The sequence below is a fragment of the Manihot esculenta genome, chromosome 5 (assembly GCF_001659605.2).
Source record: "Manihot esculenta cultivar AM560-2 chromosome 5, M.esculenta_v8, whole genome shotgun sequence".
NCBI lineage: Eukaryota > Viridiplantae > Streptophyta > Magnoliopsida > Malpighiales > Euphorbiaceae > Manihot > Manihot esculenta.
The window spans coordinates 4,075,397-4,094,517 of NC_035165.2; the positions used below are offsets into that span (position 1 = coordinate 4,075,397).

General features: G+C 32.2%; 1 protein-coding gene across 18 annotated transcripts; it reads right to left on the reverse strand.

Annotated features, from left to right (window-relative positions):
- Positions 1-369: 369 nt before the first annotated feature.
- On the reverse strand, positions 370-10,402 carry LOC110614705. Of its 18 annotated transcripts, none has more exons than XM_021756339.2 (20): positions 9,343-10,401; positions 8,452-8,994; positions 8,235-8,354; positions 6,164-8,161; positions 5,864-5,980; positions 5,544-5,726; positions 5,391-5,453; positions 4,553-4,624; positions 4,206-4,469; positions 3,260-3,379; positions 2,863-2,922; positions 2,638-2,678; positions 2,418-2,495; positions 2,255-2,339; positions 1,797-1,961; positions 1,477-1,556; positions 1,333-1,372; positions 1,124-1,182; positions 818-1,041; positions 370-734 (listed from the first exon to the last, which is right to left on the reverse strand). In XM_021756339.2, exons 1-15 carry the CDS (start codon positions 10,216-10,218, stop codon positions 1,827-1,829), a joined length of 4,755 nt encoding a protein of 1,584 aa, XP_021612031.1. In that variant the 5' UTR covers positions 10,219-10,401; the 3' UTR covers positions 370-734; positions 818-1,041; positions 1,124-1,182; positions 1,333-1,372; positions 1,477-1,556; positions 1,797-1,826. The 18 variants fall into 18 exon arrangements, with proteins under 18 accessions (XP_021612031.1, XP_043812490.1, XP_021612029.1 ...); XM_043956555.1 differs by having other exon boundaries at positions 1,124-1,155; positions 1,252-1,372; XM_021756337.2 differs by lacking the exon at positions 1,124-1,182 and adding an exon at positions 1,672-1,702 and having other exon boundaries at positions 1,252-1,372.
- Between the last annotated feature and the right edge of the window lie 8,719 nt (positions 10,403-19,121).

The window sequence follows — 19,121 nt, forward strand, 5'->3', positions numbered from 1 at the left end:
TTAAATTTATTAATTCCTTTAGTAATTAAACCATTTGATTAAATTAATAATGACTTAATTTACTTTCATAAGTCATAGTTAATACACTATTTTCATTCTTATACTAAAATTTTTTTCACAACAAAATCTGGATCATATCTAATGTTAAATTCTAATTGTCATTAATCATATCACCTTATATTAATTTCAATTCTTGATAATAACCTACCATTTGATAAAATGTGTCTATCTTGGTTAAAAATTTTAACTTACCAAGAATAATTAACCTCTATACATGAGTTTACTTTACTCTTGGCTATCACATGAGATCCAACCGAATAAATTTTGTCCAATAAAGTATTCTACTCCAAACAATTTGATGACAGACACTTTAAATCAAATCAATAAATCACACATTTATTTAAATAAAATAAAAATATTATAATAAATATTTACAAACTACAACATTACAGCAATGCTCCAAAGCATACATCTAATACATACAAACAAGCTGGAACAACACTATCCATTTATACATAGCAATACAAAATACAATTCTATTTCCTAATCCTATCTGCACAACTACAAATGTCATTATCGCTTCTCATACAACGCAAATCACTGAATTCCTTCTCATTGCAATTTGAATCCATCGGAGGACTCTTGGTCGGAAGTGAGATTTGCATCAACACAACCCAGTCCCTCTCTGATTTCCAACGTGTTCAAGCTGTTCATCTCTGATGATGGAACCTCACCTGTAACTGAAGATTCAGCTCAAAAGCAAAGAATATTCAAGTAAAAAGCTAAAAAGTCGAAATCACCGTCTACTACACAGTACCTTCATCACAAGTACACACACAACAATAATAAAGCAGGGCCTTCATGTGATGCTCTGACTACTTTCTTTTCATCTCTCATTATCTGTCCTGCCGACCTCAAAATCTATGAGGTAGAGAAAGCCGCAGAGTCCCCAGTCAACCAAACATGTAGCAGCGGTGTTATAATGGACGCCACCATAACAGCAGTGAATTTGGGAGATCTTTTTGATGCGATGCGATGCTCCTGAAAATCACACAACGAAATATTTACTAGTGATATCATTATCAATAATGAATCAAATTAGAAATGGTTGCTGCATCCATACTTTATATGTTTGCGGAAAAGGAAACTGCATGGCTGATGAACAGAAACGAAAAATCCAAACTGAAACTCTCATAAACAACAAGAGATGGCTGATGTTATGAAGCACATAAATTGCAAAAAATCAATCACCTTTTCATAATATTAAAAATTTCAGCAGAAAGGACATCACTCGACAAGATACAAGGGACACATAGTTGCACAGTTCTCTACCATTGCATGATCCTCTCTTGTTGCAGCCTACGCTTCTTATCTTGACCATGAATGACAATAGTTTAACAGATCCTTCCCAATAAAGACATCTCCTTTTGTAATAATTGAATGGAGATGATACTGCATTTCATATATTGGAATTACCACAAGGACTCCACATATCGACTCAAGCGGACATGAACTGCTTTCTGAAAGATGTAGACAGCTCTGTTTTTATCCGGATCCTAAATCCATAAATTAACAAAAAAATGTGTAAGATTTCTTACTTCAATATTTCAAGCTGAATAAGGTCACATCATCATGTAATTGTAAAGTTAGTTCCTTTAAATGAAAACTTACAAATAATAGCAAATCCAGTTGAAAGGCAACTCTACTTAAAAAAAAAAAAAAAACAAATCATTTGATGAGACAAAATTTAATGCTTCAAGTCTGTTAATAATGTTACAGGCAGTTCAAAAAACTACCTTCAAAACAGAGATAAATTGTGCCAACAATTAAATTCCCTGTGAGGAATTAATACTCGGGATGATTTTAGGAAGCAGTCTGTATGGTGGCTTTAAACATGCATCAGCATCATCAGGAAGGGATGCCAACTCATTCTCCAATATAGAATACGCTTCTGAAAATGCCTGCATCACACGATATTTATTATTACTAAACATCCTTATTTTCATGAATTGTGCAAAACTGAAAATATATAATAACAATAATTATAACTATAATAATAATAATAATAATAATAACAAAACTTGCATAAGAACCTCAAAAAAGATGAGATGATATATCATTGTAGCATAACTTGCCTACTACTGAGAGTTACATTATCACAGAGTTGAACCAAGAAATTATTGACTTCAATGGTCATGCAAATCATAGTTCTTATAGACAATGGTAAACACAGTGAGTACCACATGCAGCTTACCTTGGTACATTGATGTATCCGAAAGCAATTTCTCCCCACATTATTTGTTGGAAAAAGAGGGTCATCAATGTGTATTGGATCAATGCTACAGCACAAAGTGTCAGAACATCAAAAAAAGCACGTCATTTGTAGATTCTAACAAAGGAACCCATGCTATTATTACCTATAACCTCTTTCCCTATTTATATATACTCCACTTCCCTGAACAGAGATACGCATTCGGCGAGGATCAAACACATTCCTGTATAACGACATAAAAAAAAATTAGTGCAAAAACAAATTGAATCAAGAACAAATAATTCAAAGTTGCTACATTAGATTCAGGCAAGATAGGTGCTTCCAATGTGCAATGTAAGAAACAAATATATTATGTTTTTCCTCACCCAAAGAAGTAAAGAAAATCAATCAGAAGGCTTCCCCAGTTCTGCAAGAATATGTGGAAAAACATCAAGGTAAAAACAATTATTCATTGAACACCAGAAGAAAAAGTAAACAGAAAATAAGCACATTTGCATAGTGTACAACATGAAACAATGTCCTTTCTCATGCACATATTGCTTCAAAGAATCATCCTCAACAAAAAAGTACAGTTCATAATACAAACTCACTTGATTAATAGCCCGTCCAAGATGATGCTCATGCTGCAGAAAACGAGTAATTAGTAGCACCTACAAATAAGAGTTTAGTAGTGAGAATCAGAAATTCAGAACCCAAACAAATAAGTGTTAAAAATCGAACAATCACACAATTCATAAATTAAGCACGAAAAGTAATCAACACACAAATTTAACGTGGTTCACCAATTTGGAACAAGAGCATCTAATTCATGCAATCACAAATGTGCTTTCAAGTTCTTGGATCGCAAAACATGCTAGTGCAAAGAAAATTTTGCCTAGCTTAAACATCATGCATGCCAACTTTTATGAAAATTTGAAACTTCCCGGCAAGCACAGTCTCAATCTATTTGGGAGACCTGATGCCATTTAGGAAGGTAAGTGCAATTACCAAGCAATAGGAACTTAAGCCACCAGAGTAGGACTGATCAAGGCTACGATCTGCCAAGAACTGTTTTAGTACCAAAGCAAGAGGTGTTGCAGCTGGAAATTGCTCAGTAAGCTCTTTTACCTTGTAAAACAAAAGGGTGATTAAAAAAGAAAATTGACGTTTCCAACAATATCTGAAGTCAAACAAATAATATCCTGTCTTAATTGCAATAATTGTTACAAACCATAACAAAATCCACAGAGAGATTTCATCCAATGTAAGATGAAATGAACCATAAACACATACTCATAGAACTCCAATTAGTCAATAAAAAAAATTAAAAAAAAAGAATCTACAACTCAAAGTTTAATAATAAGTCAAGCACTATGAATGACATTTAATTAAAAAGAAAGAAATTAAATCTTGCCTCATTGTCGCAAAAGTGAATTGAGTTAGTCAGCTTAAATGATGCTGGGGACTAAGGCTTAGGCTAGTTTCTAGAATTTTGCACCTTAGTCTAAGTGTTATGAGTAAAGTTGAGGTAAAACATTAAAATTCACCAATGTTGTCATGTATTTCCTAAAATTCACCAATTTTGTCATGTATTTCCTATACAAGAGACATGAAATCTATGTACACCTATAGACTCGAGGGATATCAAAGTTTGCAAATGGTATGCAAGCAGTAATATTCTCATGAGAACAGGTTTCCAGATAAATATTCAATCCACCCTCGTAAAATTTACTACTAGAAACTCCCAAACCGGGATGAACAAAAATAGTATTTTCTAAAATCAGATTACATGCTGCTGTCCAGTAAATCTTTGATACACTAACTCATGCAATCCTATAATTCTTCAAGTCCTTTGTGGAAAATTGACTGAAACGTGGGGTAGAACAAGATACCTAATTTATCAGCATTACAAATATTGAAGTTGTTAAGTAATACATTATGGACAACAAAGTACCAGTTCTGTAGTTTGGAGCCCAGTATGTGATGGAGACTTAAAGCTGATGTCCAGACGAATTGATTTCACTTCCTTAGTACTATCATCATTAATTTGTGAGCATTTTGGTGAAATTGAGTCTTCTGAACCAACTATATCAGAGTGAACATGGTTTTCATGTTCACCTGTCATACGAGTTTGCTCCTCCTTTGGTGATTGTACATTAGACGAGGCAGAGTTGATCAGATCATTTGGAACCTCCACCACAAGCATAATAATAGGTATCTAAAAGAAAACAGGTACCAGCATGAGAAGACAGCAACAAAAGCAAGTGAAAATTAACAGAGTTCTGAAAATTGAGGCATTACAGCTGTATTCTCCACAGTCTTCAGCGAATCATTTTTCACCCACTCTTGGTTTGCAAGATACCTTGCAGCATGCTGGAAGATAAATGTAACAGTTTCAATTTTTGCAGAAGCCCGCAAAAAATAATTAACAACCAAGTATTTTCTAACGATTAATTAAAGTAAAAGCATACAAGAGATTTCCAAAAAGTAATGTACAAAAGCAGCTTAATGCACCTTAGGTTGATTGCCACATTTAAAAATGCTGGAATGCTATGCTAAAAGTGTGGCATCCAGGGAAAAAGGAGAAAATTTTACTTGTATTTCGAACCAAAAGGACATGCTATGAAATGTACTGCAATAGAAGTATCCTACAACAACAAGCATATTCTTCTACTATAACAAAAATCGACATTGTTAGATATTAAGCAGTATGGAATGCGCATCACCATTCTTCTTCCATATTCACGAGCCTGAATACAGTCCTTAAAGAATCAAGTCTAGCATGCTAAATGCCACTAAAATGTCTGCTATGGAGTATTAGCTATAGGAACAAAAGAAAGGTAGAATTTTGATGATTGACCTACAGTATGCATAAATACTGGTGTAAATTGAAAAAAGGGCCAGAAATTCATAAAGTGAAAGTGAAAGTGAAGCTTTAATCTAGGAAACAAAGAATGTTATGCAAGTGTAAGGTTAACCAAATACCTAGTCAACAAGGACAACTAATAGCACTATTGGAGTAAAAAATGGAAGAAATTAGGAAGTACTTGTGTATTTTGAATCAAAGAAACAAATATCACCAACAGTCATGGAATCAATGGCCTCAATTAATGCACCAAAATTTACGACACCAATATACCTGAAGACAAGTTTCTTTAATACCATTTCGGCCCTCCAAAATCCCAGCCTCCTTGATAGGTTCCTATAAAAAGTCTTTGCTGTCAATGATTCCACCCCTTACAGTGCTCAAACAGGGAAAAATAATAAAAGAACACATCAAGAGAATTCTTACCAAGTTCCTCACTGGAGGAAGACAAACCACAAGGTCAACATCACTTGTTGGAAGGGATAAACCAGTTGCATTTGATCCAAAGATGTTTGTTCTGGACCTGGGCCATAGGACTTGGAGAGATCTGGTAACCCGCTTGACAGCCCAATTAATAAAAGGCTTCTTCTCCATATTTTCTGCAGCAACCTTTGATGCAACCATGCCAGAAAATAAAGAATGATAGTCACACTCCATGAAAGAAATCTCTAAGTGACCAATTTCTAATGAAATTCTACATCATGGTTATAAGGAAAAATAAAAAGAATGTTATCTACGCCTTGTACCTGCTTGCAAAAAGAATCAATTTCATCATGGAGTAGGCTGTGCATCAAAGAAAGAGATGCCTTTCGTGCTGGACAGTTCTGTGACTCAGGTGTTTGAAGTGGAAATGATATATCTGGCTGCATACCAATTTCAACCAATTAAACCATAATGCACCAGATAATAGACTTAAAATATAATTTAGCCACTGGGCAAGTAGCACAGTGTTTAAATAGTCTCCCTCAATCCAGCTTTCCATTGATCCATTCCCTTCCTTGAACCTGTTAAGCAAAGAAATAAATAAAATACAGAAGCAAACTCACATGTTCCTGGTCACGTGCTAATTGGGACATGGCAATCAGATGGTCTTGCAGCAAACCCCCAGGGAGAGGCTGAACCATTGAGCGAGATGAAAGATTTTTATTCCTCCAAGAAGGCCAAACAACTTCAGCACCATCCATACGTACACAAGCTTCTTCCAAATTACTTCCTTCATGGTACCAACCTCTCATACTCCAGTGTCTTGGGCTGGAGCTACCAGACCTAACAGTAGGAAAACCCCGGTGTTTTCTAGAGTCGCCCACAGGCGAGGGGGGTGGTGGACGTGGAGCCCGTGGAACACAAAGCACTACAGGTGATGGTGGTCTCTTTATCCGAGGTTGTTCCCGCCTAGAAGGAGGAACGCATGGGCTTTTATGATCATGGCTACGCTTAAAATCAGATCTCGATCTTTCTCTCGACATAGTTGGAATGATGATGGGAGGCAATATGGGGTAAGGAAGTGAATCTCCTGTCTTCCCTTCAACATCACCAGACAAATTGGCCAAAGATCCAGTAACATCCTCTTCTGTAGCCGTGTCTGTTGCTGTTGATGAAGAATGCAGAACCTTGCCAGGTACTTCATTCCCTGATACAACATAACCAAGTGCCTGGTGTCCAGGGCCCAAAGGATCAAAAGGAGAACAGAAAGAAGCAGCAGTTGGTGAAGTCAAACCATTAGTACTATAAGAAGAAGAGAAAGCAACCATGTCATCAACGGCCCTATTGATGTCAGCTTCATGCCAAGCCCATGTGCTATCATCAGAACTAAGAGAAAGAGGTCGAGAGAAACCTGTCCCTGGGTAATCAGAAGGATTCCAATACATTACACCACCACCAAAATATTGATTATAATCTATCCCAGAAACCGCATGCACCTCCAATTCTTCCTCTGATATCCAGTGGCTTTCATATTCATCCATCACTTCCTGTGCATTTGTTGATTCAGATGCGTCTATAAGATCCCCAGAATACTTTCTCTCATCATCACCAGTCTCTGCATTAATTGGCATATTATGAGTGAAACTCTGCTGAAACACAGATTGGCCTCTTGATATAAATCCAGAATCATAATTACATGTCATGGATGGTGCTAATCCATAAGTGCTTCTAACCACTGGGGGCCAGTCTAAACTCATTGGCAATGGTCGAGACAGAGTTCGGCTGTAACCACTTTCAATGGGAGAATTTCTCGCTTGATGCACTGTGGGAACAAAAGGCTGACGAATGTGATTATGCCAATTGTGACCAACATCCAGATGCAATCTATCAGTGGCAGGTAGAAGATGCGAATTAATAGATGGAAAATAGACAGGAGTTAAACTAGGCCACTCATATGAAATGCATTCTGCAGGATCAGTGAGCCTGGTGTCTCTAAAGTTTTTATTTTGTCCCTGTATTAGGGTAGATTCTTCTTTTACACTAAGAGTTTCAACTGATTTTTCAGCAAGATTTGATTTTGCCTTGGCTTTCTGGTTCTTAAAATTGACATCGTCATTGCTTGAAACAGTGTCAAGCTCCTGCACAGGCACTAAATGAGATGTTAGGTTATTCTCCATGTTAACGTTTACTATTTCTACTCTGGACGGTATAGTTTCATCCTCAATAAGGCTATTTGAGGACTGCTGATGCTCTGAACCCGTATGGCAGATTCCCCCATTGCACCCAACAAAATAATCTTCTTGAACGCTTTGGGTATCAATCCCCTCCTCAGAGGACAGATTATCAGAACTACTTAGCCTCATATTTAATGCAAAGGTGACATCACCAAATAAATTATCATTTGATGCATTCTGGATGAATGAACTATCTGATAATCTGCCATGCTTTGCATGCTCATCTGAAGAGAGAACAGACAAGCAGGGAGCTTTTGCTGCAGATCCTTCAGAATTTCTCACTTCAACCAGATTGTTTAGGCTAGCGTTTTTATTTTTATTTTTTCCTTTTTTGTTCTTCCTTATAGCAGTGCGCCCTTTTCCAAGCACCAATCCTTGGGAGTGTTCCTGATGACAAACTACCAGTTATAAATCGTTTAAATCATAAAAAGAAAGATTATCCAAAAGAAAACTGTATAACCATCTCAACTGCTGAAGACAATATGTCTCTGTGTATTTCCTTCCCATGAGGTACATTGGGCGACTCATTGAACTCTGACGAATCCAACTTCTCAGAATAAGCCAGTGTAGATTCAGTATCCTAACACATCATTTGAACCATTCATAGCCAAATAAATAAAGTGCTCACATGCAGAAGCCACACAAGTACAACTAGAAAATTGCCAAGGGAAAGATACCTTCAAAGATTTGCCAGAAGAGGACTCTTTTGCGACTGTCCCTGGAGCAGGATTTAGCTTTTTCATGTTATGAGTCTTCCCCTTTTTCTTACGGCTACCTGCACTAAGCTTTTCCTTTGGTTTACTGGTTAAACACTTGAAATTTCCCTCTCCAAGAAGTTCAAGCTTTGTGCAATCAAGTGAAATAACCATAACAAGTGCCCGTACTTTTCTTAATATGCAATCAGATATGCTACTGACTGAACCCAAAGTGCTAAAAAATACCTTCGATATGTCAAACTCACTATGCTGACCTGGTAATATCAAAGTAACAAGATCCCGAACAACGAATAAACTATTAAATAGATTGGCCAAAGAAGCAGCTTTCCCAGAGGGCAAAGCAGATGTAATTGGTGAACCAAACTCTGCATCATCTGAGAGTTTTTGAACAGCTTGTGGCATTGACTCAGCATAAATGTACGTCAATGGCTGTTCTGCTCCAGTTTTAAACATCCACATCTCATCCTCCAGCGCAGAACTCGCCTCCTTCACAATCTCAAGTGTCTGAGAACTTGTAATGGTCAAAAGTTTAGGCAACAATTTAGTTTATATACATATTTTTTTCCTTATGAAAATATCTTAAAAAGAAAAATCGAAATTCCAAGCACCATCATTATTTAACATCTCCACAATTAAATAACTAATCATACACTTAATGTTTTCCACCTGGAACATGCGCAAGGGCTTAAATAGCTAATGCAAATTATTCCAATTGAGTTAAATCTACCCTCATAGTCATAGATCATTTACAACACTAACCACTTTGTTTAATACTTAATATATTAAAAGATACTGAATAGGAAAAAATATATCAAATTCGCATTGAAAAAAAAAATTCTTTGCAGAAAATACCAATGATTTTGCAGCTTTCCCCAGCGTCAGAGTCAAGAATTTCCTCCTCGTTTCAGCATCCAAATTCAGCCACCAATCGACACATCCCTTCTTCCTCCAAAATACGTTGGCAGACGCACCCGAAGCAGTCACTTTCTCCTTCAATTTAACCCCTCTTTTCTTACAATTACTACAATTCATCCAGGCTAGCCTCAACGCCACCTCTAACCTATTTGCCACAAAAGCCTCAATGCTATAATAACCTTTAGCTTTTAACCATTCCAATTCCACCCAATCCGATCCCAATTCGCTCTCTTCTCCCCTTAAAAATCCTCCATTCGATACCTCATCCATTGCCTCAACAAACTTGTCCACATTTTCCACCAGTGCTTCGCTCACAGTCACCGAATCTAAGCACTTAATCGAACAAGAACATTCTTCGATCTTCTCGCCTTCTTTGGAGCCGAAAAGCCGGGTTGAGTCGAAAATCAAGCGTTCGGACTCGTTGGACTGAGCGGTTCGGGACAAGAGGCCACGTGACTTCTTGTAGCAGAGGCTGGGAAGGTCGGTTGAAGGGAGGTCAGGGAGGATGATGAAACGACCGTGGCCGTGTGTACGGACTTTGCCAAGCATTTGAATCAGGAGCTGAGTGAATTTATAATCGACGGTGGTGAGATGAGCCTGACGTTGATGGACGGAGAGAGACGAAAACCATTTTAAGATGGAGGACCTGGGATTGGGATTAGAATTAAGATTTGGAGGAAGAGAGCGAGAATGGTAGAGAGAGATGTGAGCAGTGAGAGAGTCGACGAGTTGGTTCTGAGTCATGAACGAGTTGGTGAGAGCGTTGAGAGGGGGTGGTTTGTGAGATGAAGTATCGAGGTTGTGTTTGGACATTTTTTTTTTTTTCTCCTCTTCCCTCGGAAAGAAGAGAGACAGAGAGAGAGAGAAAGAGAGAGAGAGGAAGACAAGCGGGTCAGGAGACCACGGTATGAGAGTAGAGTGAGGAGGCCGTGGAGGACATAGAAAACGCAGGAAATATGTCTGTTTGCCAGGAAAATGCGGCAGGTGGGAATTTTTAGCACGCCAGATCTTCAATAATTAATTAATTAATCTGCAGTCAGACAGTAATAGCCGACTGTGACTGATACTTGAGCGCTGAGCAGTAACCGCAAGATGCATGCTTGGGCCACTGACGTAGGCCCAAATCTCACCAATCGGCGGCGCTGCATTTCAAACAATTAAAGAGTTGGGCCTCTTCCTCCTTTAGGTTTTGGCCCAACCTGTTTACGAGAAAAAGGCAAGATTAATTGAACATTGGGAGAAGGTGTTGGTTTGAGACGAGAGATTAATAATTATAAAGATGTGGTTTGCTGATTCTAAGCAATAGCAATTGAAGTTGACGTGATAGTTGTTGAGCAATTAGCAAGTAGCAAGTGGCAATATCATTAGTGGAAAGCTAACTTTGATCTCTAATGTGCCTACTACTTTCCACTTCATGGAAACTAATATTCATTTTATCTGCAGCTGGACTATTTGGTATTATCAACACTAAGCAGATTGTCTAAGGCGTCCAAGTGTTGAATAGACTTGAGATGCTTCGATACATATTCACACCGACTCTTAACACGTGATTAAGTACTGATCTATCAATTATTAAATGGCTTGGCAAACCATATTTAGAAATGTCTAGATGACCAAACTTCAATTACATTCAATGCTGAAAAAAAAAAATCACTCAAGGCAACTTTTTAACTGTTATTAACTTATCCCGATCATGCTCCAATAATATCTCCAACACATGCATGTTAGTTTATAATTTTGAAGAGAACATTCAAATTAAATAATCGATATATTCACCGATAAAATTACAAGTATTGAGAACTAATTTAATTAGGTTAAATTAATTGCCACAATTAAATGGAAGATTATTAAAAAAATTAGTTTGAATTAATCAATTTTTCAAATGAGTGCAATGTTTTAATTACTAAATCCATTAAACAGAATTATTTATTACTAATTAAATATCTGTATTATAAAAAAAATTTGAGGAAAACATATATTTATATGACCAAAAATACATGATTATACATAATAATAGGTATAGTTATACTAAAAAGATATTTTTGTATATAAAAAGATATTTTTATATATAATCAGTGAATATAAAATTAATACTCAAATGAATATATATATATATATATTTTTTAACTACTCACTGATGTTCTGATATTTAGAGAAAATAAAATTTTTGAGTTTATGTAAACTTGGTATGGAAGGATTATATTTTCCTCTTTTATTTCTTTTTACCTTGTCCTCTAATGACGCCTAACCGTCACTCCGCTTATATACAGGTGTACCTGTCTGTCCATTCTCATCAGACAACTATTTAATTTTCCTCTGGCGCGCGTGCTGATAGAGCCGTGGCATAGCTGGGTCTACTCTCCTACTCTCTATCATATCGAATGAGCTAGCCTTCCCTCCAGTAGGTCCGGACCCTCGGTCAACTCGACCTATTTTAGGTATGAGTTGGATGGCGTGTGATGGATTGACTTGCTTAGTGAACTCTAGTGAGTTTTGCGTCTATTTTCTTCTTGAGAACTCGATCTCAACTCAAATGTCGTTGGCCCGCGGAGATGACTACATAAAATAATGCAATATCACATGTTATTAGAGTAAAAATTAGTAGAAAAATGAGTCTCATATTAGAACCCTAGCCCATTAATCGGCCCATTCTCAGCGGAAGTTTTTGTGCTAATGATTTAGGGAAAGCATCATGAATTTTGTTTAATGAGCAATGTTGTAGTAAAATATTTCAACTTCGTTAATTTATACTGACATGAAGATTGCTTGATAACATGACATTGGATAATAAATATTATTATTTTTTGTCCATTGTGTTTCATATTTAACAAAAAAATTGCCAACAGCCTTTGATTGAGCTGGTCATGACATCTCACCTTAATTCTTGGATTCCAAATCAAGTCCTCTCACTCTATGTAGTGGTGCCTCTTTAGGGGGTTTGAAAATGCTTTAAAAGGCATGGAAAAAAAATTTAAAATTAATAATTTTTTAGTAAAAATAATCTGAGAAATTTAACTCACTTTCTCTTGAATGCTTTTATAAGTAACTAAAAAAGAGATACTTCATTATTTTCGGTGCAGATGTATTGTATTTTTGTAATTTATAAGTGATTGAGGGTAAAATTGAATTAAATTTAAATAAAAATAAAAATAAAAATAAAATAAAATTATTATTTCACTTGAAAATTGTATATATATAATATTTTTTTTAATACAATTAGCTACATTTGAAATGACCCAGTCTTATAGCATATGTGAATTTGTTTTGCTATTTTTTCTTCATCCCTTCCTTCACGGCATGATCATGAGAAAGAAGACCAAGGAAGCTCACATTACTACTCCTTAATCAGACTTCAACACATATGATGGGAAGGGATGCCCACCAAAATCACCATTCTAAACATCTGATTCAAACCATTAATTTATTATTTTTTAGCATAATTTATTTTGCAAAAAGTAAATAAATAAATTTTTATAAAATCACACATATTTTTTTAAAAATATATATATAAATTAAAAAGAAGTGAATTTTTCCATTTCAGAAAAAAAAATAGATAAAAAAAATTAAATTAAATTTTCTCAAAATATTCAGCCCCATCTTATATTAATTAATTTTCCAAATGAAAAAGCGTTGAATCTTCGAAATAATATTGCAGTCAAGAAACGTTTATTAGACTGAAAGTTTTCAACCTTTTATTTTTCTGAAAGAAAGTTTTGAAAAAATATTTTTCTATAAATTATTTTAAAAAAAACTGAGAAATTTTCTGTTGTGTGAGCTAACTTAAAGGGAGATGCATGTGCAATAATGAAAGTTGAGGAGATGATGAAGAAGCAGATCCCAATGATGAAATTAAGCAGTACAAAGCTACCATCGTCACAAATTTCCTTCTTCTCCTGTCACATGCCCTGCGCGTGCTTTTTCTGCCATTATCAAGCTAGTATTGACAATATTTAACTTATTATGGCACGGGACCATTCATGGGTATGTAAGGTAATTGTAAGCAATTGTAAAGGAGAAGAATGACAAACAAAAATATTAAAGCAAGGCAATGACTTAATTGGATGGAGGTTTGAGAAGTTATTCAGTATTTTATTTAGGTGGAAAATTTTTTTTTTTATAACTTTTAACTAATTATTGATGGAATAATTATTTATTAAAATAATTAGTATTACCAAATAATATGTGGACAGTGGGTATTTATACTGATAAGGAGAGGCATGGAATCATGGCTTTTATGGTGTTAACCCTAGGGAAGGGAACAAAACATGTGTTCTACAATGCAACCCAAGAAAAGAAAAATGCTTTTGTTTAGGATAAGCTGTTCTCCATACCCTCCACCCCAAAGAAAAAAAAAAGCCTTGGAGTTCTAATTCTTGTTTGTTTGCTGAGAAACTCATCCAAAATATCAATTATGCACATTGTCTCGTTGTGTGTCATCCAATTCCAAGCCCAATATGAAATTAAAGGGTATAGATCGATCCCATTTTTCTCAGGTTTGGCAGCTGGGGACTTGCCCACATGTTAGGTAATGGAAATCTCCATTCAATTTAAATATTCATCTCCGTTTTTAGGAGCAGTTAAAATATATTTAAAGAGTTTTATCAAGATTAAATACTATATACTATAGTATAAAATTTTTACGAGTCTATAGAATTTCAATACATAAATATATTAAATTTTTTTTTATTTTTTCTTTTTTCTTTTACTTTTTCTTTTATTTTTTGACTCGCGCGTATATAAATATTAATTTAAGGTCTAATTGAAATTAAGCAATAAGAAAAATAGAATTATTTGCCATAAATGGTATAAACAAAATAATGGTGAAATAAGAAGATAAACCTTAAAATGAGACCGTTAATAGAGTATCAATATTCTATATACAGCAATGATAATAATGATATTTTATTTTTAAATACGAAAAAAAAGAAAAAAAGTATAGACGTTGAATTAAGTTGCATTGCCAACAAATGCACATGAAGAAGTCATCCCAAGTCTCATATACAAGTCCTTTTCCTATTGCCTTTCAACTACTTAGAAGTTGACGGCTCCTGTTGTGAAGTCCATCTACTCAAATACAATAATTTAATCTTATTTAAATGGTAAAAAAAAATCTCAATTTTTATTATTTTTAATAATTATATTTTAAATTATATAAATTTTTTTAACATGCAATAGGATTGTATTAAAATTATTAGTAAAAAAAATACAAATCCAAAAGATAATTCTAGACTCAACTTAACAAATTCGAGAAGTCCAAATAAAAGAAAAATTCATGCGACATTCAAAAATAATAATCGAAGTATTAAAATTTACAGTAATTTTATTAGAAAAAATAAAAAAATCATGAAAAAATAAAGAATGGAAAGTAACAATAAGTAAGACTTAAAATAAAGTTGTTTGACTCCCCTTGCAAGTAGTTTACTGCCCTTGTCTCAACCACGTTGAAAACTTGAGAAGAAAAAGCAAGCAATCGAACCAAATGAGCAAGTATGTTCAAAAGAACACATATGATCAACATGCAAATCAAATGAACAGATGATCTAAGTAATAAAAGTACGTCAAACTCCCGATCATCTTATCAAACTAAATTTAGTGTCCATCAAGAAGGTTCAATCTGTCAATCGAAATCTGAATCACCACATAAAAAAAGAGACGTGACAAAACTTATTGAGAGCATTGGTCGCCGAATGTAACAGTGTGGTCTCAAATTATCGATATCAACAATTGAACATCTTTTTTCATAAAAAAGAATCGGCTTGAAATTCAATAATTAAAATTACTAAAAACTAAATTTTAATACAGCAAAACTCGTCAAATATAAATAAAATGAAAAAAAAAAATTGCACGAGTAAAAAATTATTAAAATTTATTTTCTAACTCTGACGCTCTAGTCTTTTCTTTCTCTTTTAAATTATATAATACTAATCACCTTTACAATTATTTTGATTATGTCGATTTTATCACCCATTATCAAATGTTGAAGAAACAAAAGTTTAGATGTAACTATAAATAATTAAAATTTTGATTATCTTTTTTCCTAAATTGGTAAATTCAATAATTCATTATTTTTTTAAAAATAAAAATAGCTTCATCTTTATCTTTTTATCTAAATAAAAGTAAGGAAAATCACTATGTATGTTTGATAAGATGAAAAATAAATTTAATATAAGTCAAAAAGTTTCAAAAGCTAAAAGATAAATACAACTGAAAAGTAATTTAAAAAATATTTATTACTTTAATATTTTTAGTTAAAAGTTTAAATATATTAATTTTAAAATTATCTAATCAATAAAAGGAGTGGAATAATGTATATTGATAAAAAAGAAAAGAGATGATTGAACTTAATAATAACATATAAAATAAAAATATTTATTTTAATGAATTATTTTATTAATCAAATAAAACTTGTAAAATATATTATAATCTATTATTAACTTTCCAAATTTAATTTATATTTTTTTGTAATTGTGATTAATTAAAAAATAAATTTTAATAACCGCTGAATTTCACTATTCCGGTTTAAGGTCAGACCCATGATAACAGTCAATGATCTGAAGACTTCTAAGTCTCCCGCATGAGTCAGGTCCAACCCGCTCAGCCGTAGGACCAGGCTCCACTTAGATTTCTCAATCAGGTCGGCCCAGCCTTTTCGGCCCAATGATCAGATCTCGTCTAGACTCAGCCTTAATCTCATCACTCAGTCCAGCCTGGAGGAAGAAAGGTGGCCCGCCCACTCGATTGGTGGGTCCATCCGCATGCGTGCTAGAGGAGAATTAAATGGCCGTTACGCATGGAATAAAAACCTGATATTTTCGTACGTCCGTATTAGTATGGCAGAGACAGGTGGCCCAATAGAAGCAAGACCGTTACACGTCACTGACAGGCAGAGGAAGGAATAAAAGGAGAGGAATAAAATGAGAGAAACACCTTCCTCTCACACTAAACTTACAGAATTCTTTGTAAACCCTATTTTTTGGATCTCATATTATCAAATTTTATTATTTAAAATTTAAAATTTTAACCATAGATGTGAAATCAAAATTTTTTTTTTTTTTTCATCCCATAGGCGTTTAAAATATATAAAAGCTGTGATGATAGAAGAAAAGCTATTATATTGGGAATCAGAGGAGATCGAGTATTGCAAGACGAAAAGTGGTTTTGAATGATGAAGGTGCAGTGTGTCCGAGGACTTAGAAGAGTGGAAAAGGATTCCATTGTCAACTTTTTTTTTTTTTTTTTCTTTTGAAGTTTACGAGTTGGTAAATTGAGACTGTCTAGAATTGTTACATTGCTTCAAATTAATTTTTTTTTTTTCCTTTGAGCAAAGAGTAAAAATAATTTAAAGTTTTATTTTCACTGTTTAAACTAAACTTGAAAAAATATATAAAATTTTAATCAATAGTTTAGAGTTGATTTTTATAATTTTAATAATTATTTAATTTAATTTAAATTAAATTAAAATATAATGTTGTTGAGATTTAAAATAATAAAAATAAATTAATTTTAGTGGATTAAGTTTATATTTCCTTTGTTATATATATTGTATTGAATCGTATTTAAAATTTTATATGAATTAAAAACTAAAAATTGAACACTTATTTTATGGAGTAATGAAATTTAAAATATTAATATTATATTAAAATCTCATAAAATCATGTATAATAAAATTTAATCAAATTAAATAAATATTTCAAATCATAATTAAAAAATTTAATATACGATATTTTGATTTCGTATAAGTTTATATTCTATATGTTATCATATAAGAATTTAAGATGTTAGAGACAACAGGAGACTGCCCCACCACGACTTTTGAGTGGGAGTCTGTGAGATATCAATTGGCCTTCTACTTTTTTTCCTTTACCTTCTTCTACAAATCCCTTTTTTCTCTTTATTATTATTTTTTATAAAAAAAAAAATCATCTGTCGATGATATGAATGGAACCAATAGGACCGACCCACCGACTCATCTGATCATCAACTTCTCAACCATACAAACCAGCCTCTACCAACCGTCCTCGTTTTTATTCTTCCAGATCTGATTGGAACAATTTATCTTTAAAATTATTTTTTAAAAAAACTCATACATTACTTTAATTTTTTCATTTTAAATAAAAAAATTAATTAAACTGAATTCTCCATGAAATTCTTAATTTCAAAAAAGTTGTGAAGCATCTTAAATAGATGACCGAATAAGAACATCTTTATAGAATTTCTTCATTTTATTATTATTATATATATGTACATATATTATAAAATACATTACAATTGTTGATTATTATAATTAACAAATTAAACTTTAATATATTATATATTAGAAAATTTATTTTAATTCTTTGAGAGGACATTTTCATTTTATTTTTAAATGGGAAAAGAATAAAGTATACTTCTTCTTTGAATCTTAAAATCCATCCATTTCAAATATATATCCCACTTGGTATTCATGATAAAGGTTCATGAAATTTTATATATACACTCCATATTAATTACGAGAATTGCAAATTAAATACAAAAACCTTGAATTTTAATAAAATTATTGTGGGTAATAATTAATTATGATAAAACAATAAAAATCTTTTTTTTTTTTAATGAGAAATAAAAGAGCCTAAAGCTTTAAGAGACACACACATGGACAATTCCTTCCTGCCTAGCAGAATCACGCAGAAGACTCAAAAGAAGCTCGTGCTGAAATTTATTCAATGTACCCGTATAATGGCTCTCTGTATAAAATAATTATATTTTCAAATTTATGAGAGAGAAAATAATTAAAAAATCATGTGAATCAAATTAAAGTTTACCACAATTATTATCTATACTCAGTAAACTGTGAATTTAAAATAAAAATATTTAAATTTTTCTATATGAAAATTATGTTAATAAAGGTCAATTAATTAAAAAAACCCAACATTCGTATTTACATTTTAATAAAATTATTTTAATTTTAATTTAATTGACTAAAATTATATTAATTGATTAAAATTTTATATATTTATACAATTTTAATGAATCTATAAATTTCTATATTTGATGGAGTATATTATGTATATTATTATTATTATTACTATTTAATTGATTAAAAATATATAATATTTATATTATTTTTATATTTTAATTTAAATATTTAAATTTTAAATAAATTAATTCATATTTATATTTAACTGTAATTTTAATTAATTTTTAAAATTAAAAAATAATTTAATAAATATTTTATAATAAATATATTATTTAATTTAAAATAACAATATATAATATAATTAAAAATAATATATTAATTATAAAATTTTAATAATTATTAATATAAAATAAAAACTATTTATTCTTAAAATCATCAATGGTATATTTAACAATTAAATTATTATTATTTTAAAAATTAAAAATATTATTTGAGTTAATATTATTTTTATATTTAAAAAATAATAAAATGTTATATTTTATATTCGATTTGAACTTTATATTTTAATTTTTAAAAATTAATTAAAATTACACTCAAATATAATTATTAGACTAATTCATTCAAAATTTAAATATTTGAATAAAAATATAAAATAATGTAAATATAGAGTTTTAATAATAATAATAATAATAATAATAATAATATGCAATCTAAACCATCAAATTAGTATGTAGATTATTAAATTTAAAAATTAAATAAAATTATATTAAAATATAAATATTATATTTATTAAATTAAAATTTAAAAAATTGAATTAAAATAT